The sequence below is a fragment of the Phoenix dactylifera genome, chromosome 1 (assembly GCF_009389715.1).
Source record: "Phoenix dactylifera cultivar Barhee BC4 chromosome 1, palm_55x_up_171113_PBpolish2nd_filt_p, whole genome shotgun sequence".
Lineage (NCBI taxonomy): Eukaryota > Viridiplantae > Streptophyta > Magnoliopsida > Arecales > Arecaceae > Phoenix > Phoenix dactylifera.
Genome location: NC_052392.1, coordinates 16,484,476 through 16,512,470, shown reverse-complemented (window position 1 = coordinate 16,512,470; position 27,995 = coordinate 16,484,476). Strand labels below are relative to the sequence as shown.

General features: G+C 38.7%; 3 protein-coding genes and 1 long non-coding RNA gene across 5 annotated transcripts; 2 read left to right on the top strand and 2 right to left on the bottom strand.

Moving 5' to 3' along the window:
• Positions 1 to 17: 17 nt before the first annotated feature.
• LOC103718435 (SWI/SNF complex subunit SWI3B) lies at positions 18 to 7,254 on the top strand. The gene is made up of 6 exons (XM_008807261.4): positions 18 to 255; positions 373 to 749; positions 4,411 to 4,818; positions 6,207 to 6,342; positions 6,761 to 6,888; positions 7,006 to 7,254. Exons 1-6 carry the CDS (start codon positions 33 to 35, stop codon positions 7,198 to 7,200), a joined length of 1,467 nt encoding a protein of 488 aa, XP_008805483.1. The 5' UTR covers positions 18 to 32; the 3' UTR covers positions 7,201 to 7,254.
• A 4,346-nt stretch (positions 7,255 to 11,600) lies between these two features.
• LOC103718436 (expansin-A16) lies at positions 11,601 to 13,767 on the bottom strand. Of its 2 annotated transcripts, none has more exons than XM_039128075.1 (3): positions 13,468 to 13,767; positions 12,823 to 13,303; positions 11,601 to 12,219 (listed from the first exon to the last, which is right to left on the bottom strand). In XM_039128075.1, the coding sequence occupies exons 1-3, from the start codon at positions 13,640 to 13,642 to the stop codon at positions 11,910 to 11,912; spliced, it is 966 nt and encodes a 321-aa protein (XP_038984003.1). In that variant the 5' UTR covers positions 13,643 to 13,767; the 3' UTR covers positions 11,601 to 11,909. The 2 variants fall into 2 exon arrangements, with proteins under 2 accessions (XP_038984003.1, XP_026664809.2); XM_026809008.2 differs by having other exon boundaries at positions 12,823 to 13,141; positions 13,468 to 13,765.
• On the top strand, positions 13,602 to 14,198 carry LOC120111310. The gene is made up of 2 exons (XR_005512491.1): positions 13,602 to 13,810; positions 13,933 to 14,198. It is a non-coding gene; the product is annotated as an uncharacterized LOC120111310 (long non-coding RNA).
• Positions 14,199 to 15,300: 1,102 nt separating this feature from the next.
• LOC103718418 (RNA polymerase I-specific transcription initiation factor RRN3-like) lies at positions 15,301 to 27,316 on the bottom strand. The gene is made up of 16 exons (XM_008807232.4): positions 27,157 to 27,316; positions 26,773 to 26,929; positions 26,009 to 26,113; positions 25,831 to 25,902; positions 25,674 to 25,745; positions 25,351 to 25,587; positions 24,239 to 24,349; positions 24,038 to 24,151; positions 23,782 to 23,901; positions 20,668 to 20,736; positions 20,367 to 20,473; positions 18,782 to 18,865; positions 18,588 to 18,684; positions 17,440 to 17,559; positions 16,436 to 16,620; positions 15,301 to 15,982 (listed from the first exon to the last, which is right to left on the bottom strand). The coding sequence occupies exons 2-16, from the start codon at positions 26,887 to 26,889 to the stop codon at positions 15,712 to 15,714; spliced, it is 1,881 nt and encodes a 626-aa protein (XP_008805454.1). The 5' UTR covers positions 26,890 to 26,929; positions 27,157 to 27,316; the 3' UTR covers positions 15,301 to 15,711.
• Positions 27,317 to 27,995: the final 679 nt, after the last annotated feature.

Sequence of the window (27,995 nt, the reverse complement as noted above, 5' to 3'; positions counted from 1 at the left end):
ATCCTCGTCCACACCTTTCCCTCTCCGTCCCCATGGCGACGCCTCCGCCGCCCGCCCAGACCCCCGCCCCGTCGCCGGCAAATCCCCCCCAGCCGCTGCAAACCCCCCTTCTTCCGGTCACTCCCGCTGTCAAATCTGAGACTCCGGCCGCCGACCCCGCCGAACTCCTCCCCGCCGCCAGCCCCCGGACGCTGGAACCTTCCCCCGCGCCCGCGCCCGCGCCCTCCTACACCATCACCATCCCCAGCTGCTCCGGTAACTCAAAGTCCCTCGAAATCCCTAATTTTCCCCTCGGAGCATTCTTTTCACCCTTCCAAAACCCTAGCTTTTTCTCCTTTTCAGCAGTTTTATTGTTTTTCCCCCTTTGTCCAGGGTGGTTTTCTTTCGGAGAGATCCACGAGACAGAGCGGAAGATCCTGCCGGAGTTCTTCGACGGGAAGTCAGTTTCAAGGAACCCAAGGGTTTACAAGTACTACAGGGACTCGATCATCAGACGGTTCAGGAGAAACCCTTCGAGGAAGATCACCTTCACCGAGGCCCGGCGAGGGCTGATCGGGGACGTAGGGTCGATCCGAAGGGTGTTTGATTTCCTCGAGGAGTGGGGTTTGATCAATTATGCTCCATCCGCAAAGCCCAGCTTGAAGGAGAAGCGAGAGACTGAGGGAGCTTTAGAAAAGAAGGAGAGCCCCAAGAAGCTGTGCAGCAACTGCAAGTCAGTCTGTAGCATCGCTTGCTTTGCTACTGATAAGGTTGGTGATTGATTTCTTGGCTTGAGTAATTTTCTTTTTGAAATTTAGTGTTCCTTTTAGGTATATTTTTGACTACAAAGCAACATTTCCAAATTGCTGTACTTACGGGAGATTACAACAAAGAGTTAGTAGTTGTTTGTTGATTTAGGTCATGGATATAAATTAGTGAATATTGAGTAGTATAAATCAGTTAGTAAGAATTTAAAAATGCTTATAATTCTTTTTCTAAATTTGATCGACTGCTAATAAATCTTCAAATGCCATAGCTCTTACAAGTCCAAATTGCTTGTGATTGGTGACTGCTTTTATTGTAGTTTCACTTGACATCTAGGTGGGTAACTTATAGTATACAGTCTAGTTTGTGCTAACATAGTCTAATGCCTGTTCTTTCTCCTTTCTCCTGTGTCATATCTCTCCATAAGGCATGTCTAAGACATTCCCAGAAGCATATAGAATTTGCAACTACTTATGTACCTAACAATCTTTTTACCTTTCATTTGAACTATGTAACTTTCTCTGGCTGTTAATGCCATGTGCCATTCTAAAACTTGATGTGTTATAGTCTGTTCGAATGCATTGCTTAGATGCTCATATACTTACCTTTTATGTGTTTTCATATATGATTACTGTCATTGTCCCATGGGTCCATGGTCTCATTAGCTGCATACAGATGATGATGAAGTATGAAATCTCATGGTACACAGTCATGTACTGGTCACATACTAGTACAGGACAAGGTGTGGTATGCCCCCTGTATCTACTCACAGTTTGCCAAATCTGACAATACCCCCGTGTCAATATTAGTTGTACGACAAGTGATATGGTGTTGATGTGGGGTCAAGATATTTTGTAGATTGAGATTTCTAATGTTGATAACAGCATATATAAACCATAGTTATCACCAAAGGCTCATCCTGACTATTAATGATTGACTAATTGATCCTTATCCAATAACTCCTATTAAGGGCAACATTCTACCATTCTTTTTTGGTAGCTTCCAAGTACAAAGTTAAGTTGCTCAACATACTGAGCTGCCTCAAATTTAAATTACATATACCAATATAATTTTGAATTATTCTTTGTCAGTTTCTCCTTATTAAGTCAAACTTATGCTTCCTCTCATAACTCATATGAGAAGTTCGTCGTAGTCCATAAGACATTCATTTTGATGAAATTTTTTTCAATGTTTCCATCTAATATGAGCACCATTTTGAATTACCATATATGATTACATTCCTTTGATTCAATTTATAGTCAATCTGTTATAAAGCCTGTAGTAGGTATGCAGTTGCTGGGAGGTTTCAGAGCAAATAGTGGATAGCTGGCACTATAACAGGTGCTATATGCCCAAAGTGGGCTGCCAAAACATATCAATGTTTTTTGTTACTAAGTATCAAAAATAAATATTTTACATCAACTTCACTCCAAAATTAATGGAAAAGTATGAGGAGCAAAGTTTTAAAACATCACCACCTAACATCATGATATCACACCGATATCTATATAACATACAGGTCCACAATCTAATGATAAATATCATCATCCGCTAAACATGATAATACCACTCATAAGATGAAAATGTACAGAATTATACAACATTAACTATTGAAGAAAGATATGGATAATCATATAACATAATTCACCAAACAAAATATTATTAGCAATAGATAATGGACTCCACTTGAGTCTAGATACAAAAGTCAAATGACAAATTGATGATTAACTATCTCAATGATCAATTGTCATTTGCTATTTTAAGAGGTTTGCTCTTTGAGCATCAGAACTAGAGGTATCCAAATCATCCAATTGGAAACTAATCCATTCCACTTTGATCCTATAGCGTAGTGGAAGCAGGTTTTTATTTGATATATCAGGTGCTTAATACAACATGCTACTTAGCAGTTTCAGCCTGAAACCGCTAGAGCGTCCATAACGTTTCTTACATCAATTATTTTATTTATATTTCAATTTGGAATTGCACATGCATTTCAATGTATTTAGTGCTAACATTTCATAAATGCACACATGTATCAATTTTTTGTGATACACTAGAGAGGCAGTTATGCAGAATTTACCTACACCTATTCTATATATGACTGGAATTCCCTCATCATGCACTAGCCATTATGTCTTTCTTGGTGTAAAATCCATATCCTTGATAAGCAGACTTTCCTTTCCATAGATGCATCCAGCTTTGCTCTATTGCTTTCCAAAATATGATATAGGAATTAGCAAGGGATAGACATAGGAACTGTTTTTGCCAAAAAAGGGCGCCTATATGTGAATCTAAGAATGGTCTCTTTTACAGAAGAATTAACTTTTTCGTGGTTTACCTCAATCAGATCTGACATGCACAATTTGTGCATAAAGCATAGCTTGACGTGAAGTCTACATCCTTGATAAGTACCTTTTCTTTTTTGTAAGCACCCATTTTGGTTTATCGTTGCCTTAAAGATGATATAGAGACATATATAAAAACTATTTTTTTGCCAATAAGAGAGTATGTTTATGAATCCAATAAGGTGCTCGATATAGAAGAGCAGATACTTTTGTAGTTTTACCCACCTCAAATCTTACATGCACAATGCCTTTGTTGATACTTGTACAGGCAACGCTCCATTTACTAAATGGTCTATAATACAAGTTTAGATTTTGCAGCCCCCCACCCAACACAGATGGAAAAAAGAGAACAAAACACACCTATAAAAAACCAAGGAATGAGCGACTTATGGGTTATTAATCACATCAGACGAGTTGATCACCATCTAATTCATACTTTATTCTAATTTCTAATACAACAATCTAATAGATACTTGTTTGCCCATGAATCAACCACGTGTACCTACCATCCATCAAATATTTCTTCCCCTATTTGAATGATTGATGGAGCAATGCGATTTTATTGTTCCATTAATATGAGTTGGTGACATTTAATGTTGGGAAACTAAGCTTATTATACAATTCCAACCGAGGTTTGCCATATCCGTCGGTACCAGTGCGACTGATCGTACCGCCTGGTATCGAACCAGTATGTGGTGCAAGGGGTGTATTGACACTTGGTACGCCAAACCGGCCTCCATATCGGGCGTATTGATACTATAACCGATATGGGGTCCAGTATCGAGATGACAAACCTTGACTTCATCTCTAAGGACCCATGTTGCTGGCTAGGCACTACACCTAGACTCTGAAGGGGTTCACCATGTATGACCATCTAGGCAGTTTGAAAACCTTGGCTGGTGGTCAATTGATTTGAGCTTTGGCTGTCTTAGGCTTGAAACCCAATGGTTAGACTTGGACTTGGGTCTGCTTTTTTGAATCTTCGTTAACTTGGGCTCAATTTGGCTCTATAAATCTTTTGTGGCCTTTCTGGTTTGGCTCATATGATTATACAATGTATTAGGTCTACTCGAGTCTAATATCTCACAGCTGATGATTTAGATGCCAAGTTGCCATGGCGATATGTCACCAAAACTTGAAGGTGGTAAAGACTTAAAACAATGCACTAAATATAAAAATTTGTAATTTAATTCAAATTATTGAGTTTTACTTTGATTTTTTTTGTCTTTTCAGTACAATTGTCTCTGAGATATATTAAATAACCAATTTTGCAGGAGAGAGAAATTTTTTAGAGCTGATTGTAACTTTTTTTGTTTATCAGGCAGACATTATTCTCTGCGCAAGATGCTTTGTTCGTGGCAACTATAGGCCTGGCCTTAGTTCAACAGATTTCAAACGGGTTGATATCAGTGAAGAAACGAAAACTGACTGGACTGACAAAGAGACTCTTCACCTACTTGAGGCCATTTTGCACTATGGTGAAGACTGGAAAAAGGTGGCTGAACATGTTGGTAGTAGAAGTGAGAAAGACTGTGTTGCCAGATTCATCAAGTTGCCTTTTGGAGAGCAGTTCTTGGGGCCTCCAGAAATTGGGGAAGATGGTAAGCAGTATGAGAAAAATGATCACGTGAGTGCTGGGCATGAAGAGACAAATGTTGCAGTGTCATGTCCTACAAAGCGAAGGCATCTTACACCATTAACAGATGCAAGCAACCCAATCATGGCTCAGGTTTACACTGAACTTTGTACTTGGAGTCGGTTAATCTGTAGGTCAGCTGCAGCATATGGTTATTACCCCCCTCAAAACGCTCATTTTAAATCCTAGTAATCTTAGGAAATGTCGTTAAGTACTTCACCTTGATAATACATCTATGGAAACGTGTTTATTTATTTCCTTATGCATTTATATGTTTATTTATGCTTTAAATGCTCTGTATATCTCATTTAGATGGGTCTGCTTGTGTGATTCTTCTGCCTCATTTACATGAAATCACATCAACGTAGCTAAACAACAGGGTGCTTAATTGGTAGATGGTTCAGGTCTTTTTTGAAACTTCATATTCAGAAAGTAGACCCTTGAAAGGCCTAGGAGCTTGTTCGAGTCATTATGATCCATCATTTACTTTGCTATATGATATTGTGATGCCAATGCGTTGTAAGGCTTGTGCTCTCAATCCTTAATGCATGCCCAATCTATCCCTTGTAATCTGAAAAAAACTAAAGCTGCCCACCATTGACAGCTCATCAAGCAGCATCTTTTCTCCCTCAATGGGTTATGAACTATGCATCAAAGCTAAATTTTTTCACCTAATCAATCATCACAGCCTCTCTCAAATCAGTGGTTCATTGATTGCAGTTGCCCTAGGATGGTAGTTTCAATTGTAGTCTCAAGCCCTTAATTTAGTTCACTGTTGACACTTTGTGGTTACAGTCAGCTTATGCATTTCAATCAAATAGCTTGCATTTTGGACAGTTAAAGAATTACGATCATGCCTAGTCAACTTTTAAAGAGAGGATAATCATCTCTCTTTCTGTGTAGATTTTAAAGTTGGAGTCCTAGGATGTAATATGTTTTTGAATCACAGTGCTCCCTGCTAATTCAACAACAGGGGGTCCGGTGGGAATTTAGCTGAGCATTAAGTGATTATTGACACTTCGACCTACCTCCAATATGAGATCTCTGTGTGGAGCCACGGTATAGGTATGGGTTCATGCTGGTGGTGCCGCTTGTCGTTGGGTCTGGCACATGTTAAGGGTTTTACAGCTTAGAAGAGTGACACCCTGCTAAGGTGTATATGGGCTAGATTTCTGAAGTGTCCTACTAAACTGTACACCTCCTAGCACCTTATTTACCCCGCCCCCCTAGAGCTGGTAAGTTGAGTCCCTGCTAGTTTTATGCATAAGATTAGGATGAACCCTGGAATATATGTCCAATGTTCAATTCTTTTTGGCTGTTCACAAGCTATCAAATGAGTGCATTCTCTTTTTGTTGTTAATCCTTAGGAATCCATAGAAGCATGCAAGGTCCTGCTTTTTTTGCTTAATTAGTTAATTACACTAAATGTGTGTACCTGATGAATGTTTTGGAGCTGAACATTAACAGTTGTGCTTTCTCAGGTTGCTTTCTTATCTGCCATGGCTGGTTCAGATGTTGTCAAAGCTGCAGCCCAAGCTGCCATTTCAGCATTACATGAGGTGGACCTGGCCAGCATGAGCAGTTTGAATGGTAAAAACATTGGAATAGATGAAAAAGGTAAAAGCTATATTAACTAGGATTACATTAAAATAAAGTTCTCTTGTTTATATTTGTTAGCGTACAACCAGTCTTGTAAGCTGTCCATAACTGATACTACTGTGATGAAAGTTAATAATGGATAGTCTTCCATTTCCATTGATAAGATTGTGCAGACGTAATTTAGTACTTGCAGTTATTTCAGTATTGATTGAGTAGATACTGAAGAAGGAAAAAATGCTTTAAAGATGTCAAAGTCGTTAGATAGGTTTTGACACCTGTTTTTGTTTTGTTAGAAACGTAATTCAATGAGTAATCATGTATGGAGCACCACCTATGCCTCATGGATTTCATTTGGATTCTTTTTATTGCGTTCTTATCTGGGCATCTCATTAATATTTTCTATGATAGTATTAAGGGTGGTATTCTTCTTGTGCAGAGGCTTTCTGCCCAAATGATCAACCTGTTGAAGAAGCCATTAAAGAGGCTGCTGCAGAGGCGCATTCACAGCTTGAGAGGGAACACCAAGATGTGGAGCGATCCATATCTGACATTGTGGAAGTTCAGGTGGTCTTTTTCATCCGCCATCTCCATGTTTATTTTGAGAGCTTAATCCTATGTTTGTTTATTCATTTATTCTTTTATGGGAAATGATTAAAAAATGTTTCATATATACATCTGCAGATGAAAGATGTCCAGGATAAGATTGTACATTTTGAGGAGGTTGAATTGCAGTTGGAGAGAGAGCGGCTGCAGCTGCGGTACATGAAGGATCTACTATTTGCTGATCAGTCAACAGTTTCTCAGCACAATGCTCGGCTAATGTTTAAGGGAAATGATGATTTGGAGAAGTTTAGACTTGACAGTAATGTAACTTGACCGTCTAACAGATTAATCTACTACATATGTAACAATTTCTCTCTGCTTCCTACCCATTTTCTTCTTTCACCCCACTTCTGATATTAGGTTACACTAATCTCCTGTTCAAGTGCAGCTCCAACGTTTAGGGTGCTCTCACGCAAGAAACACAGACATAACCAGGATTCCATGGTCATTTCTTTGAATTTGCTGCAGCTAAAATGTAGAGAAAGGGTCATTCTTAAATGGGATTCTTAAAAATCACAGGATTTAGGTAATTGTTGCAGAATGAATGAGGTCTGAACCAGCGACATGCATGTGCAATCCACTACATCGAGGAAATAAAAATGAACCCATCATATCAATTATAACTAAACTAGCCAACTGTGGAGAACCGTTCAGACTATTGGTTAGTGTAGCATTGCTCGTGCAGCGGATGCGGATCCTCAATTACTCAACCAATCCCACTGGCTGACACTCAGAAAGATTATGATAAGAATTGTTAAAACATAATTACAAATTATAGACAGGGTCGTCTCCAGCCAAACTAAAATAGCAAGAGAGAGTGTAGTTTAAAACATTAATTTGAAAGTACAGACATCAAATGATCTTCATAAAACTCATAATATTTGTCAAATAGACTTCAGAGTTGCAATCCATTGGCCGCCAAGCTGGTCTAGTGTGGAACTCTATATTTTGTTGAAAAAGAAATGTGCAAGCTCGGGATGCAGTGCGACCCAACCGGTCAGCATCCATCAAATGATTCTGGTCACTCAAGGCCGAACTGGACATTGCTGAAGGATGGGAGTGTTGGATCTGAGCCTCAAGCAGTGGGCGTGGACTTTCCATCTAGTGATGCCAACCTTGAATGCAGTTCCTGGGCTATCTACAGTCTTGAGGAAACTTCTCAAGGTTTGCTGGGTAAAATTGTGTCTCCCCAGAGAGTAGCGTTAACAAAACTTTGATTAATGAGGACTAATCAATTGCTATGTTCAACTCAGCTTTTTCACTAATTTTAGTGAATAAACTTCACCATATGCACAATTACTGGGTTCTGTTGCTCCAAGATCTTCTGTTTTCCTGCCTTAAGCTATTGATTAAAAAGGAGGAGCTTTATTGGAGACGAGGCCAAGAATTACGTGGCTGAAAGGAGACAGGAATAGAGTTTTTTTTTCCCTCTCTCTCCACAATGGCATCCGGCAGGAAAAGAAGGAAATTTATCGCATCACTTGTTGATAATGGCGTGGAATACGCAGATCGGGAGAGGATCACTTCAAAGCTTCATGATTTCTTCAGGAACCTCTTTGGCTCTTTTTGGCCACCTCATCTATTTCCATTGATCGGAAATCTTCCATATGGCTGCCCTTCTACTGATCTTGAGCGCTTAGTAGCCGATTTTACATAGGAAGAAATTAAATGTGCAGTGTTTTCGTTGGGTGCATCAAAGGCTCCGGGCCCAGATAGCTTCGCCTTGTGATTCTTTCAGAGGTAATAGAATCCACAGAAGGATGATAGCAGGGCTATCCTGGAAGATTTCCACAATGGGGTCCTTGATCTCAACAGGTTCAACTATGCTTATGTGACTCTTATTCCTGAGAAAGAAAGCTTGCATACAGTCCGTGATCTTCGTCCTACAGTCCTCTTAACAGCTTGTTCAAGATCATGGTTTCCAGAGTTGCAAGACTTTAAAAAAACCCTTGTGAGATTTCTTGTTCTCCTTAATGTGAGTGAGGTTGGGGCTTTACTCTAAAGTGGTGTAGTTGAATTGATGCCCTTCTCTGCCACAACCCAATATATTATCCAAAAAGGCTAGCCAAAAAGTATTTTTTAGGTTTTCTTGATCCTATATAAGCACCAACATCTCCTCAGCGAATAATCGATATTGGACCAAACACACGCCCGCACGGATCTTTGCGTTCTCTGTTCAGCTTCCGTGGCCTTGTCTGGCTGCTTGAGCAATACAGAGAGGACAACATCAATAACCAAAGCAAAAGGTGTCGACTTGAAGGTATCGGTGATATTCCTTGTTGTTCTCAAAATATTTACGAGCTTGTACATTGCCAATAATTCTCTTCTATTCTGTGCATGAAAAAAGAAGTCTCATTGCAACCAAGAATTTTTTGTTTATTTTTGAGGAGCCGACGGGGCTCAAAATCAACTTCCACTACAGCATGACTATCTGTATCGACATTGAAGCTTCATCTTTTGCCACACGGTGAATTGAAAAATGAGAGCCTAGGTAATTCGTCACCTTGGATTGCCGCTTTATAACAAGAAACTTCTAAAGTAGTGTTGGATGCTTCTAATTGAAAAAAGATCAGCAGGAGATTTGCTTCATGGAAGGGCAGATTGCTTTTGGTGGGTGGCTGCTTATGCCTAATCAATGTTGTGCTTTTAGCCCTTCTTTCCTAGTATATGTCCATCTTTGATTCCCCAAATGGGTGATGAACAAGATTGATAAGATGAGAAGAGCTTTTCTTTGGAAGGGCAAAGAAAATATCAATAGGTTTCATTGCTTGGTGGATTAGGATATGGTGTGCAGAGAAGGTAGAGTGGGAATTAAAAAAAAAAATTCTCAGAAACCTAAATATCTTACTTTTAGCCAAATGCCAATTTTGATAACGAGGTGGCTCTATGGAGGACAATTCAATACAGCCTATTGCTTGAGGAGTAGTTTTGGCTTGGGATCGGCTGTACAAGGCACTTATGTGGTACATCTGGCATGAAGGAAACGCTCAAGTGTCTCCTGAAAAAAAAAGGCCTCACTTGGTCCTCCAGGGGCAACTTATATTCGGTTAGGACTATAGACAGCCACAAAGCCACCTCCAACAGGCTTGTCCCTTGTTCTTGTACATTAACTTCTTTTGCAATTTCTTTTCTTCATATCATAAACTGCATTCTTTATCTTCTAATAAGAAATTCCTCTATATTTCATCAGAAGAAAAAAAGAAGAAGAAAGGAATCTCTATACTCTCCAGAAGCCAGGTTAGAAGTCATATTTATTTTGAACCAACAGACTGATTGAATGACTTTCGCATCATCAAATACTCTGTTTTCTAACAAAAAATGACGCCTCTTGCATCGCCAATCCAAGTAGTAAATAAATTGTTCCGAGTCAAATACTCTGTTTTCTAACAGACTGATTGATCCACATTCCTAGTCATGAAAATGTAGCCGTTAGCTTTTTTTCAACAAGTCTGCAAAATGTTCAAAGATACCCTTGCTATGGATATTGACTCTTTTTTTTTTTTTGAGGATACGGTGGTTATTCACCAATAACCACCACTAAGGTTTGAAATTGAGATCTTTCAATCGAGGAGAAAAATAAAAATTAATATTTTTAATTTCATTAAACCACAAAGTTTTGCTTTTTGTGGCTTGAAAGGTTAAGGGTCTACAGATTTACACTGAACCATTTTCCAGAGGAAAAGAATAACCTTACCTACTTTGCTACTGCTTCAAATGTTATAATTCATATAAGGATTTTGAATTGGCATGTGAAATGATGCTAGTTATTATACCATCATATCAAACTTATATTTATGTGCAGTTTCTGTTTCTTAATTTTACTTTTAAAGATATTTAGATTCTTTTGTTTTATCTTGTAAATTGACATAAATAATTCAAAGATATATTACACTTTAGTCGATCTGCAGCATCATTCTTCTTCATCTCCATCAGTTACTAATAGATTCTTATACTTTCTGGAAGTTTTTAAGTTTTCAACCTGAATAAACAGAAACCATGCATTAAAAGATCCAAAACAATGAAAGATACTCTCAATTTATGCAATATTTTTTTCCATTTTTGACTCGAATTACTTCTTGCTATTTTCTTGATTGCTTTCTCAACTTTTTGGATTTTTTTTTGACAGCAAGTCATACACACAAAAAAAAAAGCCCCACCAAAACCACCATAATTTAAATTCGATAGGACCTAACGAAATCAACAGTTGAAGAATGAAGATAAATACTAAAACACAGTATTGGAAAAATTCACTCTAAGCTCAATATCTGGGTTGAGTTCACATAAAATTTCATGCTATATCTTTATGTCACTTGATAATTTTGGAAAATTTGGTTACAGAGTTAAAGTAAGCAATCAAGACCATAAAAGTTCTCCTCCATGACCTTTTAACAACATGGCTTCCTCTATTTAGCATTGAAGAGACGGTCGACATTTGCACAATTTTGAATCTCATATAGCTGGATATCTGGTACCACTGAACTTCTGCTTAATACGAATCCATCTTTGGTTCATGGCTTCCTTCATGCATACATATATACATATGTCTTATGTATCATTTTTCATCTGAATGCAGCATCAATAACTAAGTTGTCTTTAGAAAAGTGATGGCAGCATGAACGGTTTCCATAGAAAGCATGAAGAATGATTACAAAGTGTATATATGGCCAAAGAAGGTCCTGATGGTATGAAAGTTTCTCCTCCCATATACTTACATCATGTCATTATATGCATACTGCAAAATAATCTCTTTTCAGATTATCAGACTTTCTCAATTGTTAACTTCATCATCCCACCCCCATCATCTTCTTTTAGACAAGATCTCTGCGATACAGTAAAAAATATTTCCACATGATCCAGCATGGAGTTTCCTTCAATCCAACGGAACTACGACTGCTCATGATTCAGAAATGCGATCGTAGATTTCTTTATCTTTAAATGTTTCCCTCAAAGCGAAAAAAATGATGACATTAATCTTTTTCCATCTAATTCAGGAACTGTTTTCCTTCAAATGTCTGACCAAAGCTCCAGTTTGAGGAAGCAACATTATATGATGTTACTGTTCTTCCACTGCTGGCAGTGACTTCGAAAGACAAAGGCTGGCCGCGCAGGTCCGCACTGCACTGCCAATTCTGGCCCCAGTTTCTTGCCATTGGTATCCATCCTGTTCTTGACCCTTTTACTTTAACTGCTATCACCTCTCCATCTGAACCCACATTGGCGATTAGGACTTGATAGAAGTAGGAGCCCCCAGTAACTGTGAACCTCATCCCTCCATATCTGTCGCAGTTCACCCTGCACCGAGCATTCATATCCACAAAAACCAGTTTATTGATACTTGAAAGAGCTAAACAAATATGATTCAAGCAAAGTGCAATTGCTCTCTCTCTCTCTCTCTCTAAAAAAAAAGAGAGAGAGAAAGAAAAGATGCAACATTCATCTGCTCATTTGGTGAGTTCCTAAAAATTAAGATATACTAGTTCAGCACTGAGATGTCATGATGATTAGTCTTCTTGTGATTGTGGAATAAAAAAGAAACAGCAACTTGTGGTTTTAATATTCGGCTTTTAAAACTTCAAACTAGCTTAGAAATTTAAATATTTGCAAGTTTCCCCTGCGACGCATAATAATATTCTTTGTTAGCTCCTGCATATGGAAAAATCTTACAAAAAAAAAAAAAAAAAACTTTCTTCTGAAATTTTGAGAAATCAATAAAGTGATGCAAGGAAACGTCATCTCGATATGGAATTAGACCGAGTGCAGCTCTAAATCAAAGAGAGCTGCAATTCTATCTATAGATTCCAAGCGAGTGAATGCTCAACCAAATCGATTAATAAACACTTGTAGCAGGTCCAACCGAGGACATAAAATCCTGACAGGTTTTATAAGAATCTTTACCTCCTGAATTGAACAGGTATGATATCAGCTTTTCTCCTCGCAATCTGCACGAAAGCAGCTTCCGACATCTCAAAGTGCTCTCTGGGGTAATTGCACCACCCTCCGTAATCCCCTGGAAGCCCGTAGTTCGGAGCGCAGAAATCCGCGGCAGTAACAACAACAGAAGGGCTCCCCTGCAGGCACCAGAGGATATGATCCACACACCTGAGTTCGAAGCACGCCCCGCAGGCGCTCCCCCTCTCAAACAACGCGCTGCTCAGCCCAGCGCTGCTCTTCCCGTAGCCCGACTTCTCCAGGTCCCCATATCCACAAGCGCCACCTTCAGCACATCGAGACAAAACCCAGAAGCGAAGCATTAGCACAGATAAAAACACTCTCGGACCTGCAACTTCTTGCAACAAACACCAGGAAGAAGAGATGGCACGAGTCCCATTTCCCCATGCTGGTGCTGTTTGGCTCTTCATTCCTCGGTGCTGTACTTCTAGGAGCAATATATCATATAAGTAGGATTAGGTTGCTTTTACTGCTGCTAAGAGCAAAATATGTTGATTAATAAAAGCCCTTTAGCTAATGTTGTCGACTATGTTTGGTATCTCCGTTCGGATTGAAATGGAAAATGGTGCATGTATTTGTGTAGGGAAATACCAGCAATGGTGGGGCTTTGTGCTCCTTTGCTGTAGGTTGCTGTGGCAGACCTCCATTCCTCTCCTGTAGTGCTGATGCCTGCTGCTGCTGCTGCTGCTGCTGCTAATATCCAACAGAAGACGAAGACGACGAAGAAGAAGAAGAAGAGCCTTGCGTGGTGGAGCACGAGACCCATCTGGTTAGTCTGGGAAACGGGAGGACTAGTATGTTTTCAGGCGCTTCTTTTCACCAAGAAGCTCTTTTTGGAAGGCCGAGCTGTGAGACAGTGGAGGGGCTCTTTTTTATGGGGATTGTAGTGAATCTAAATGATCCCTCGTCAGATTTTAAATTGCCAACGAGCAAAGTAAGTTGTATCCAAAAACGATCACATCGCTATTTTGATGCCATTCATTCATTTTTAAATTTTTTATATATTTATTTTGGTAAAACTGCTTATTGAGATTTCTTTCTCTCTTCTCTTTAAAGACATTTATCTTGTTCACGGATCATGGCGAGTTGTCGCGGGAGCAGTCCGGTGGACGGCAGGGGTCATTAAATCATGAGGGCTGCCGGGCTGCTGGGCTGCGATGGATGCGAGCCCCACCAAACTCGTGCATCGATTTGCTGGCGTAGAAGATAGTGTAAAAAAATATAAAGATATATAAATAAATTTATTTTATTTTATTAGTTTAAGTTTTTGGGATAGACTGTAGTTGTAATATGGTATCAGAGTAAAAGTTCCAAGTTTCAACCCTCCCCTCTTTTTTTTTAATTTTATTATTAAAAATTTTACTGCTTTCTTTTCTCGAAACAACTGGTAATTTTAACAGAAAAAGATGCCAATAGCAATCAATGCCTGCTTTTTTTTTAAAAAAAAAAGGAACAGGAAGTATTGTCTATCTTCTTTGCATAGACTGTGACATATATATATAACTGAAAAAGTTGTTTTTGGTCCCGAGGAACACCTCTGCTTTCTGCTTCGTCTCCATTGTTTAGGCTCTCCTTCCGAGGACCAGAACGAGAGGGATGGGTCATCGGCGACGAGAGTCATGGCATAGGCCTCGGGTTTTTTTTTTTTTTTTTGACTTCCTCCTTTCCTTTGGTCAAATGTATAAGACTCGAACAATGTCCTGGTCCCGAGAAGTATCTTCTTTGCTCGGAATGTGACACAGTATGTGAAAACTCAAAGAAATGTCTTGCTCCTGAGGAACATCTCTGCGTATATTGTGTTTCCACCAAAGTTTTGGCTATTCTTTTGAGGACCGGGAAATGATGGACAGGTCGGGGACAAGCGCCTTGGTACTGGTCGGGTTTCCTTATTTTCCTCTTTCTTTAGTACCTTTTTCTTCCCTTTCATCAAATTTCTTTAGTACCTTTTTCTTCCCTTTCATCAAATGGTATGAATAAATTATTTTGTGCACAAGTCAAGACCCAGTAATCAGTAGAGGCTTCTTTGTTTTCTTTATCTTTTCTTTATTTCTTTTACTTTGGAAAATATTTCCTGCTCGTTCCACTACAATTTCTTTTCCTTTTGTTATCATAGGGCAATGCAGCATTACATCATTACATGACCCGACCACAATGCTTTGAGATTATTCTGGTCGGATGGCTAGATACACTCAGCTTCTGGATTTCATGTTTTCAATCCACAAGACCCTACAAAGCAATGGTATGGTTCCCCATAAAATCATTCTTTCTTGATGTAAAACTCAAAATCATTCAAAAAAGTCGGCTCGCCGTCGAGAAATGAGATGATTTTTGGAGTTAAATTTTTTGAATTAACCACTTTTCTTATGGAAATCTTGGAGAAAACAACTTCACACAAAATGCTCCGAGCGCAGCACGGAAGATAGGTGATACCCCAATTCACAACTACATTAAATTCCATTAAAGTCGGGAAACATGTTAATGCACGGAAGATAGGTATACCCCAATTCTCTTAGAGACATTTTCTCACTTGCAGAGCTTGTCCTTGATCCTGAGTGGTTACAGAAAACAAAATCAACTACGTATACATTTCAGAAGAATGCATTTCCTATTAACATCACTTCCATCTTCCTACTTTACATGTTTAAGACAAGTACCTAATCGACTGCAACAAATTGCAGAAGAATTGGACTGGTTTGCAGTATCAAAATAGTTGTACAAGCTCCGCCATCTGCTACAAGTGAAGCTGCCTCCCAACAGCTACTTGCGATTGCCAGAGCTTGGCGACTCTACTGTGTCTTGAGGAGAACAGTAAATCAAACAAAATATCGAATGCATCTACCATGTAGGGCTCATGGATGGTCTGATTCTAGCAGGCATTCGAGAGGCTGTATGGGAATTGGCAGCCATATGATATTGGAAGGCAGGCTTGGGAGTTATCGACATCTTATTCATCGAGCACTCAAGATCATCCTCACTATCAGAGCTCCCCACGTTGTCTGCAAAATCTGGGCCATCAAGATCCTCATACTCGTCCTCGTCTTCACTGTTGCAGTTAATATATGTTGTCTTCACCATGGACCAGAACTCAAAATGCGGTCTCACAAACCTTCAAAACAGATAAGTAACCGTTGAATCAATATATATGTTGAAGAAACATAGAAACAGTTAGTTTGGTATATCAAGGGAAGTTTTTGAAGGAGAAAAAAAATGGAGAATAACGTTTAAAACTTGAATTGCTGACAAATTATTCAACAATCTTTATTTAATGCAAATTTCAATGCGAGAAACATGGAGAAGTCATTCAAGCAAGGAAGTTCAGAAACTCTTTTGAGATACTCAAAATAATGTCAGTCCCATAAAACAATAAATCAAGGCAAATGTAGACCTTAAAACTTATTTAACTTCAGTTGAGAGGGGCATTACGATCAACTATAATTGTTAAAACATGCATACTTTTTTGCAAGGTAATTACAATAATTTCTGTCAAAACCATTGGACCACTGTGTTTTTCAAAGATACTTGCACATTGTCTAATAATTGGAAGGAGGAGAGAACAAACCTGTCAGATTCTTTTAGCAAATATGGATCAAATGGGAAGAACATGTCCAACCTCTCAATCCCCCCAAAAGCCTTCGAGAAATCAGACTCGAGCAAGTTGTCACAGAGGGAAGGCACTGACTTGTTGAACAATCTAGCAGCCTTTGCCTGCCTCAGGAACTCCTGCACTATCGAAGGCAAGCACACCTGTAGGCAAAGGATTCAGAATGACCTCCAGATTGACCAGAAGTAAATTATGTTGTTGATACAGAAAATTTTGTAGGATTGCACCAATTTTTTGTTGACAAAGATGGTAGTATGGTCGGCAGAACCATCCCGAACCATCCGGTTCGGAGTATACCGAGCCGTACCGGCGGCGGACCGGAACGGGTCCGGCAACCAAAATGAGAAACTTGCCATGGAGGGGGAGAAGGAGAAGGAGATAGAAGAAGAGAGAGAGAGAGAGAGAGAGAGAGAGAGAGAGAGAGATAGAGAGAGAGAGAGTGGGGAAGGGGGTGAGGGCGAGGAAGGGAGAAAGAGAGAGAGAGAGAGGTGGAGGCCAGCTGGTGGAGGGCAGCGGAGCCTCTCCTCCGCCTTCTTCGTGTGGCTCCCCGACCCTCTACCGGCCTCTGCCACCCTCCTCTCTCCCTCTCTTTCTCTTTCTTTCCTCTCTTCCGTTCTCCCTCTCTCCCGCCCCACTACTATATCGGTACAGGCCTAACATGGAACGACACCATGCCGCCGGGCAACCGGTTTGAGCCCCGGTTCCGGCACAGCAGTCCTTGGGTGGTAAAGAGAAGACTAAACTTTCTGAACCCTAGTGCAGGTCCAGAAAATATTTATGTGATCTTATCAATATCATCCGACCCTGTATCATTAAGTTACAAACTATTTTATCAGAAACTTCATTCCTTGAGCATTCACAGAGTCGACATATTTCAGTTACTTGTGAATTTCATAGAAACATGTACAGATACTATAATGATAACTTAAATAGCAAGTTAATAGGTCCAAACTTTCACTCACCTTTAGAGGATCCAAGGGATGACCCAAGATGGAACTTAGAGGCATATGAAAAAGCAGTGATTTGAGATGGGGAACATCCATTATTGACCTCATGCGAAAGCAGAGGACATACATCACAGCCTACAGTAGGAAAAACAAACAGGAGAGATTTTAGGACTAGGAAGCACTGGAACCTGATGGCAAACAGATAAACCAGATTCATAAAGCTATCAGCATATTTACAGAAGTGAGGGACAATAAGACAATACATATACATCACAGCAAAATGACTAAGAAATGACTATTTTGTTTATTTGGAAAGTACTTTATATTTTAGTAATAATGTTATTTAGTATAAAAATTAGTATGAAATTCTAGAAACAGCAAAAATTTCAAATAATGCCATCATAATTGTCATGTAATGGCATTATAATGGTCATCATGCATGTATGCTGTTGCTGAGAGGGTTTTATGAATCTTAATGGTGCAAGAGAGGTGCCCTATGATTATTACAATGGCCATTAGAAAAATGGCAGCCACTATTTTAACCTTCTCTCTGCCCTTAATCAAGTTATTTTATAGGATATAGTACAAATCTTTGTGCTTTGACAACATAGGATCTTGTTCAATTCATATTCACAGAAGTTGAAAAATCAACTGCTACAAATGGCCTTAAAGAGAGCACACAAACTCCCTTGGACCGTAACACAATATCTAGTAGAGGGGGTTGTTTGAATTGATATGATAATATCTATGATACATGGTGGAAAATATAACACAAAGCCTTCCATTTCGTAAATAACCTGGGAAAGGTTGAAAAGATTTAACAGGCGCTGAGAAATATCCACAATTCTTCAAAAATTGTATGTCGCCTTTCTGAAGGATTGTGATATTTCAGACATGGATGTAGTTGGAGAGTAACTCCTACTCAAATACCAGAGTATTACCCCAGTGGAGTTACCAGCTATTACTCCCATCTATGTACGGGGTTTCATCAGGTATCACAACCAGGCATCCTATAACCCCAAAATGTCAAGATCATCAACAATAAGACCTCATGATTTGTTTTTAGTGCAGCTATGTGATGAATTCCAAGCTAAGCACAGATCCTGAACTCATCTAGAATGCTGTAAATTTACAAATAATATCTTAGGAGATACATAACTTACCTGACATCCAGAATAAAAGACTCGATGAGCTTCAGGCTTTACCATTTTCTCCTGAATGCCGTGCAGCTGGCAATACTCAAAACACCAGTCCACTAATCTGGGAAAAGAAGATACAATATCATGAGTCAGATAAAAATGAAATTGAATGAACAGAAAAAGATGCAAAAAGGAGGTTGAATAGTATACCTACTAACCTTTTAAGTATACTTGTGACCAGGGAAGATGAAATAAACTTAGCTCGGGACAGATAACTCGCAAGATATGAAACAGCACTCATTCTGCATTGACAGACAAAAAATCATGCACAGTGCTTTCTTGGTATAATAATGATAGAAGTGAAAATATGAACCCGCATGTATCAGTGATGATTTTAAGATGCACTGATATTTGCACTTATCAAAGGAAGTGAACAGTACATGCAACTTAAGTTCTGAATATATACAGGAGGAAAAAAAAACTAAGCAAATACATTTACAGCAATATCCAGCTCTCTGATACTCAAATATCTATGTTATGCACCACTTATAAGACTGCTTGATTTAATAATATACTGAGGTGTCCATTTCAGCCAATTGGCTTATGCAAATACAGATGCATGTATGACTTGCAGAAATGCATGTGCAAAAAGGATCAATAGGATACTCTAAATGTCTTACTCTTGTTATGTTGGACAGGCACATACCGACATGCACATGGAAAGCAGCTGGAAGAAGCTGACAGATACAGAGTTATAAGTTTTATTTCTAAATACATGCTCAGTGAAAATTCTGAATCGTTCCGAAAGAGTCACGTACTGATACATGTCTGACACTGGTAGGGCAAGCTGATAGATAGATCCATGTAAGAGTGGTAACCCAACAATCTACGCAACGTCAAATGTTATCTAGCAAGCAAGCATAAACTCAAAAAAAATTTATTGGTACACAAATATTTGTATGAGAAGTTCATGAAATATATTTACATAATAGATTGTCGATAATTCAACAAGACGACAATCATAAGCACAAAGATGGAATTAATGGAAACATGCATGTAAAACAAGGTCAAGGAATGAATAGATGGTAATAAGCATAGATTGTCAGTAGTTCAACAAGAAGACAATCATAAGCACAAAGATGCAATTAATGGAAACGTGCATGTAAAACAAGGTCAAGGAATGAATAGATAGTAATTAGCACAGACACACTTGTGGAGTCCAAATAAGCCATCCTTGGCACCTTTGGCAAGAAAGGAGCCTTTGAACAATTGCCTATAAGGCATCAGAGGTTGAAATCGTATAGAGATCAAGGACTGACAACCCATCCGCATGTTTTATGAAGCCTGATAGTACTTAGTGAAGAGGCTCATTCCTGAAAGCACCATGTATTTAATTTTTTTTTCATCAATTTGCAGAATACAAGTTACTACATCGAGTTAAACCTTCCAACCTTGCTCCAGTTTCTCTTAATAAGTCTGATAACAGAAGCCAATAAAACTAAGTGTTAAAGCTTAGAAGGACCAACTTGACCACAGAAGTACAAACCAATGGAAGTCATCATCAGATAGATGTGGTTGTTCTACACGAAAAAATATATGTTTGTTTTAGCTACTAAAAAAGGTAAATCAAGTTCTAGTTTACGCCATTTTAATGGATCAGTAATAAACATTAACATCTACCATCAAATTAGCTGTAAACAACAGATGGAGGTGATTCAACTTATTTAAGAGGGAGGATATATAAGAAGCTATAAAATCAATTTGATAGCTCAAAGTAACATTCTTATAGTTATTCTCGATTACCTGGAAAGTGGACTCTCTGTTTTTGAAACAAAAATATCTGTCAGCAAAACAGCAAACTTCAGACCACAGATTTCAGGATCCAATGAACAGGCATAGAACATCACAAACTGCATGAAACCACCAAGTCAAAGTATAAGGGGAAATAACCATATGTTGTATCAGATAGATATAGCAGATGGCAAGCCATTGATTGTGTCATGGCAAAAGTAAGAGCTCATAATTGCAGTCAAAACAGGGGAAGTAAAAGGGTTTACAGATACTATCATCTATAAAAGGACATGGTAAGTAAAATCATGATAACCTGAGAAAACTTTGACTTGTGAGCGTTCATTACAGTTCTCCGAAAGATCTCCGTAAGTGTTTCAAATACCTATTTCACCAAAGAAAAAATAGGTTGAAGGATATATGAGTTGAAAAATTAAGTATAAGAATAATTCGCTTTAGCACATTAAGCAAAAGCCAGCAAGCAGGTCATTGATCAGTTACTTTCTTCAGCAAGAAAAAACATGTAGTACAAAAAAAAAGAAGAGTTGGCTATGCCTATGCAAGAAAGATTTTAATCCCTAAAGCATAAGCTGGGATATTGTAGGGCTTCTACCATCAAAAGTGTTTGTGAGTAATTCATTTTTAAAATTTACAACAAGGAGCTTGAGGGCAGCTTGACTACTGCCACTTCGCATTGTACACAAAATGAAAATTAGTCAATCTCCTTCCTGATGAGTGCTCATTTATTAAAAGAATAATTACCAGAAAGCAACAAATGCATGTTTTAGCAGATGGTATGCTCAAGTGGGCTAATCTAACATCTGATTAATTTCACATTTGACTATTACCGCTACAGTAAGACTCTATAAAACATCTCCATAAATGCCAACATGAACTAGGATTACCAATTTGTGGTATTAAGAGTGAGGAATGCATGCGCAAACCATTTACGACCAGCTATTTGCAACAGCTTGTTATTTTTACGACAGATCCATTCATCTGTATTTTACTTACTTTCAGCGGGATGACAGCTGAAGTGTGGGGGCTGCTTGAGCTATAAACAGACAGTAACGGAACTTTCTCCAAGGGTGGCAATTTTACTCCCCCTAGACAACCTAATTTAGCCTGACCCAATTTTGCCGTCTGTAGGTCATAACCATTATAACATGCTTTAAGTTCAAGTCAAAGTTCAAACAGAATCATCCTATTCAAAGTTGAAATGGGTTTGGGTAAGTAATATGCCCCAATTCAAGGCAATGCTATTGCTAATTTGCAAAAGGCCCATTTCACCCACAAGTAATCCGGAACAAAACCAGAACAAAAGTCACTTATCTAGATTTATTCATCCAGACAACCAAATCGGAACCTGAATAAAGCAGGTTTACGTAAATATGAACTCAGAAAAGCTCAGGCTACTTTTTACTCACTTACTCCTCTTGACCCAATAACCCAAATGGTTGAGTTTATTCAGACTCATACAATTTGACCAAAATGGTCAACTAGTCCTATTCAGACCTATCCCTCCATTTTGGCATGAACTTTTCCACTTATCTAGATTTATTCATATGAACAACCAATTCAGCACCAGAATAAAGCATGTCAAAGGAAGCGTAAGTAACCACCGAGGTGGTAGCACGGTTGAAACGGGGCTAAGATTCCACCGGAGTGGCCCAGGTTCGAAACGTGCGAGTGTCGCAGGGATCGGATGCCCCCCGCCTGGTTTGCCCGATGGAGTCGCCATCTGGTCCGCCGGTACTTAGGTGGTGCTGGTGCGACGTACTCACACGTGGAAGGGGCTACCGCGCTGGTGAGGCTCCGCCACGGGTGGGGAGGGTATGAGTAAAAAATGTTCTACCCGTATCGAACACTCTCCAGCGGAAAGGGGGCCCAGTGGGGGTTGCTATGCGGGTGAGGTTCTCCTCACCCCCCTCTTTCCTTTTGTTTAAGCAAAAAAAAAGAAGCGTAAGTTAGGAAAAGTTGACAGCCTACCTTCTAACCGTGGCCACTGAATAAAATCATTAAACTGAAAAGCCTAGATAAAATGAGCACATGAGATAAAAAAAAGACCATATGCGGATAATGGAGAACTATCAGACTAAACTACCTGAGATGCCTATGCCAATAAGAAATCTTGGAACCCACTATTAATAGTAATTGAATTCACTTAATTCTCTTGACCCGCTAAACCAAATGGTTGAATAGTATTATTCAGACTCAATAAAACTTGACCAAAATGGTTGAATAGTTAGCTCAGATCTATCCCTCAATTTTGAACTCCACTTATGCCAGTAACAAATATACAAATATGCAGAAACCAAACAGCACCTAAAGGAAGCAAATTTCTTTGTATCAGATTTAAAAGAGGAATGCCATTAAATGGTTAATCGTGACACTAAATGCTCCCCAAAGAAATTCAATCTACTCACTACACATAAAGGTAAATAGAATGCCTAGAACATTTTAGGTTGAATATCCAAATCACGTTGAGAAAATACAGTCCTAAAAAAACTCGATAACGGTCCACTTTTTTTTTGTACCACCATTCTCCAGTGCTCCACAGCAATATCTCTGCACCTTGGAAGGGGATTGGGAACAAAATTGCCAAGACAACTTTTATTCTTTTTTTGTAAATGGTCATTGGAACACTTCAATTTAACTTGCTTCGAATTGGATGCAGTCCCATCATTTACAGAGCTGCAGTAGCTACATTTTGTTGGGTCATTTTGGATCAAGTAAAATCAAAGTGCGGGCAGTAAATAATACAGGACAGTAACATACTTGCAGGCAAGGTTTGCTGCACCGATTGATTCTGATTATAGCATACCGTAATTGAATCGGTATAAAGTATGGAAGGCATACTGACATTTAGTATGCCGAACCGGCCTCCATACCAGGTGTATTGACACTATAATAGGATGGTAACGATACGGAGTCCGATACTAAAACGACGAACCTTGCTTGTAGGTCATATTGGGTTTGGGCCAAGTCTAAGTCTGCCTACATAGAAAGTTGACCTGGCCTGACCCAACCACGATTTAAATTTTAACCTATGAAAGGAATGTGACAAGATGCAGTTATACACACACATTTCTCTAGCTCTTAATAAGCTTGTCTAATCACAAGCTTTTTTTCTCTATTCCCACCCTTAGGCTATAATCAATGCAAGCCTTTTTCAGTATCATTTTAACAACAATAACAAAGTCTGATATACATACCCAAACTACATAGATCTACATCTTGTCCTAGAAAGGCTCAAATCTTTGAGCTTTTTTTCTTGAAACTTCTGATAGCCTCAGATCCTGTTTCTAAGGCACACACATAGAGACAGAAGGGAAGAGAGAGAGAGAGAGAGAGAGATCATGCAAATTTTTCTGCATATCATGTTAATCCTTTTTACTTAAGAAAAAAGAAATATTCCCAGTAAACTCACCTTTAACAAATGGCCACCATCTGCACATGATTTGAGATGCTCACACATAATCACCATCAGACTGTCCAATTTCTCAGCAAATACATTGCCATTGAGAACTCTGTTAGCTTCTTCCAGGTTCTGAAAATGGACTATGTCAACTCAGAACATTAAAGTTCAGAAAACAAATTAACATATCTCAACTAGTAGGCTATTTTTTGCCCTCAAAAAAAAAAAGTAGACTACATTCTGCAAGCTATTTTATGATAATGCAGACATTTGTGCTATCTTTCCCAATGCTATCTGTATTCTCCTCCCTCTCTTCAAGTTCCATGTCAAATATGCCTTTGTTATGGTCTTCCTGTAAAATGTCTTCCCAGCTTATGTTTACCTGCAACATTGAAGATGAATCTGTAAGATCAATAACTTATTGCAAGATAATCATTTTAATGTAAGTACCAACAAGATCATAACTTACATCTATGTCTGTAAGCAGGTCCACCACCTTTGCAAACAATATGTTTCCAAGGAATTCTCCAATTTCATCTCTCTCCAGTCCCAGCATGCATTCTACAAACACCACAATCACCTGCAGGCAGTAATTCACAACATCATGAGCTTGTCTAACAAAGATTAGCTAAAAATATTATCTAGCACCTTGGTTGCACAAGTATATGAACAAAATTTAACGCTGATCCTAAAATAGTCAGAAGGTAATGATAGCAGGGTATAACTTCTGATAAAAGTCACGTGTTCAGATGGACAAAAAGCTTCTTCAATTAAACGAGTAAACATTACATCTTTATTAAATAGACTTAACTACATCAAATATAGCAAAGACTAATACTATTTGTGACAAGAACAGTCCATGCCACACGGCCAAGCTAACCAGACATAAGCAATGAGGAATAGAAGCACCTAAATGCAAGCAAACTAGGCAGCTCGGTAGGAGGTGCTGACCTCAGAAATAATAAGTAAACAATCAGCATTTCACTAGATGTCAAGGGTACCTACAACCTAAACACCTTGGTCAAATTGGGAAATGTCATGTCATGGGTCAAGCAGTGACTTGTGAATGACAAGTTTATGTGCATCTGAAAAATGTATGGACAGATAAGTGCACCTGATTGGATCATATTGACTTACCTCATCTATACAAAAGAGATCGAACACTCTGTGCATTTAAGTACTTCCGTTTATAAGTACTTTCTTTTCTTAGGCCACATTCCACAGACATCATATGGTTTCTGATAGATAAGTTTCATGCAACTTTCATTCCTCAAACATCTTGCAAATACAACATAGTCGTTAGTATAAATTTTAGCAGTGAGAACATTCTTGTTGGAGTGTCAATACAACTCTAGTTTCATTATCAGGACATTTACAAACTTTCTCATGTCCACACCACCAGCTAATGGTATCGCAAGTTCATACACTCTAACTAGCTTTAAGTTTGACCAAGTTAATATTACTTCTAAAACTTTATTTTATCTTAGCCAAAATTATACTCAAAAATCTATTTTATTAATCTTATAGTAATCAAGGTGTAGTAAAAGCAGAAGTTGAAGTTTCAACAGTTTCATATCTTACATCTTTGGGATCAGTACATCTTGGCATTCTTTTATCAATGACATCCTTCAGCTTCATTGGAGCAAGAGGCACCAAATCAGCAATATAATGCAACGCCAGGTGCAGCTGACTATGAACTTCTTTCTTTCTTGTGAGCCACCGTGATTGGCTAATTGATTCTCGTAGCCTTCGAGGCGGAAGAAAATTGCTAACAAGCATGTGCAGACAACCATCGAGGAACTTGTCAGGTACAGCAGCCTGATATTAACAAAAAAAAAAAAATTAAATAAATGAACATTCAATCAGACCAATAGAAAAGAAATCTCAGTCATCAAGGTGCATACCAAGGTAGTGATTAGTTCTAACATTGCATTTCTAGCATCCAAGCCATAGTTCCAAACGGATATGGAGAATATCTGGAAAACATCTTTTATGAGTTTACAGGTTCACTATCAAGGGGCGGAAGAAACAGGATCTACAGTTGGACATCCCAACACATACATTATTCAATAGAGAGCCATGGAATACAGTGTCTATCTTGGAGACAGCTCCTGAAAGTGCCTTCAAAGCCGTCTGGAAAATCACCAGGGAAGAAAGTCAGACACCAAAAACAAATAAACAAACAAGCAAACAAATTTCAGATGAATCTAAAAAGAATTATCAGACATAAATGACCTACCACTAGCAAGGCTTCCTCATCAGGACCCATTTTCTTGCCCGGATCAACAATGCTAAGCAGGTTGGCATACTGATCTCTATCACTTTCGGCTATCAAATTTGGAGCCTTGAGGTGAAAAAATCCATGCACAGTTACGTACTTTACAGATGCAATTCAAGGATTATAAAGCTGCTATGCGAGCAGAAGCTAATCTGCTTGCATAAAAAATGATTGATCCAACATATCAATGATGTGGATTCAGAACTATATCAAAGAGTACTACAAGTAAACAATATACACAGATGAATCATTGTTAGCAAAATACATAAATCAGGCAATCATTCTCCATAACTACATGAATCAGGCATAGATATGTTGCATCTGCTTGCCACAAGGGTGTTCTCAAATGGGAGAGGGAATTGGAATAAAAAGGATCGCATGGAACTACAAAGGTAACAAAGCTATATCTTTAATGCACACAGAGGTTGAAATATGTTTCCATGTTCAATGTAGCCGGAAATTCGTTCCTGAAGGTGAATTATTACATTGTGGGATATTCAACATCTCCCTTTAAAAAGGATCAAAACTGATAATTTGATTTTGTCCCTTTCTTGGATGTCATCAAATTACCTACCACCTTTGGAGGAAATCAAAGAAAGTTCCCGCACAATAGACTCAGTAGATAATCGATAAGTGCATAAAAGTGCAATACAATATTATTAAAACAAATTAAGGCATGACTTATGATCAATTTCACAGCTTTCAAGTTTCCCCAAACCTCTTACCATCCGAACACCGTCGAGGACTTGTACAACAGAGTAAAACGCCTCGGTATCGCTGAGGTAGCCGTCCTCCATCTCATAAATAGCCATGTCGTTGTTACTCATCAATTCCACCCCCATATTCTCTCCCCCGAATTCGCTGGAGTTTCTTTAATCCTTCCTGCTTTTGCGCAGAGGTTTAGCAACAAGAATTCGTCCAAAAAAATAACCCACAAAACTCTATAATTATTCCCACAAGAACAAGAAATTCCCAAACTTCCAAATATTAGAAGAATCACAAGAAAAATTGAGACTCTTTCAGGTATTTGCAAAGATAAAAAGAAGAACTTATTAGGAAGCGAATTAAAGCTTATAAGAAGGAAAAATTGGCAAAGCAGGGCGAATTACTTGGAAGACTAAGATGGTGGCGGCGAAGCAAATCGCTACTGGATGAATAAAAGCCGCCCGTCTCCGCCCTAATTCGGCCTCCACAGACGGAAGGGAGAGGAGTTACCGCCGCCTGGGAAGCGCGAAAGAGGGGGCGAGCAAGGACGGCGATTAGGGTTTTAGTAGTAGCAGCAGCAGGGATGTCTTCGGGATGCACGAGGTTTCGGATCGGGTCAACAAAACCCCTCAAGCCCGATACGAGTCCATTAACCCGAATCCGGCCGCCGGTCTGGATTGCACGGGTGGAAACGCCGAGATGAACCGCGGTACGCTGATACTGGATTATTTGGGCCGGTACGGAGTCCCGAGAACTTTAAAATATGGCAATATCTTTGCTATGAGGTAGACTCGTTTGGTCTGCGGGGAACGAAAAGAATATTTATTTAGTTTGAGTTTTCACACGGACGATGAAAAAGTAGTATTTTTATAGAAATAAAATTTTAAAATTTTATAAAAAAAATTATGAGAAAAATGAGAAAGTTTTTTTTTTAGCAGTTGGAAATTATATTTTTTTTTTCAAAACTACTTTTAAGCCATCAAAATTTATGGATAAAATTTTTTTTAATTAAAAGTATAATAGATATTTCACGCAACTTTTTTAAAAAGTAGATGTTCGACCAAACATAAGCCACTATATAATGTACCATCAACCAAACATCCAAAACCATTTTTTCATTAATCATGTTCTTAAGAATTAGCTTGTCAGAAAAAATATCCTGATGACAAACTTTTTTTTTCCCCGTGAATCAAATGAGTTCTAAAAAATCATCAGAAATTCATACCAGGAGGATAACCATGTA

Coding starts and splice junctions, on each gene's coding strand:
- LOC103718435 (XM_008807261.4), top strand. CDS start 33: ATGGCGACGCCTCCGCCGCCCGCCCAGACCCCCGCCCCGTCGCCGGCA. Junction 750..4,410: donor CTTGCTTTGCTACTGATAAG/GTTGGTGATTGA, acceptor TTTGTTTATCAG/GCAGACATTATTCTCTGCGC. Junction 6,889..7,005: donor CTGACATTGTGGAAGTTCAG/GTGGTCTTTTTC, acceptor ATACATCTGCAG/ATGAAAGATGTCCAGGATAA.
- LOC103718436 (XM_039128075.1), bottom strand. CDS start 13,642: ATGGGTCTCGTGCTCCACCACGCAAGGCTCTTCTTCTTCTTCTTCGTC. Junction 13,304..13,467: donor ACAAAGCCCCACCATTGCTG/GTATTTCCCTAC, acceptor TATTGCTCCTAG/AAGTACAGCACCGAGGAATG. Junction 12,220..12,822: donor ATACCTGTTCAATTCAGGAG/GTAAAGATTCTT, acceptor TGCTCGGTGCAG/GGTGAACTGCGACAGATATG.
- LOC103718418 (XM_008807232.4), bottom strand. CDS start 26,889: ATGGGGGTGGAATTGATGAGTAACAACGACATGGCTATTTATGAGATG. Junction 24,152..24,238: donor ACCTGCTTACAGACATAGAT/GTAAGTTATGAT, acceptor TCAATGTTGCAG/GTAAACATAAGCTGGGAAGA. Junction 17,560..18,587: donor TCTTTTATTCTGGATGTCAG/GTAAGTTATGTA, acceptor TTCCTACTGTAG/GCTGTGATGTATGTCCTCTG.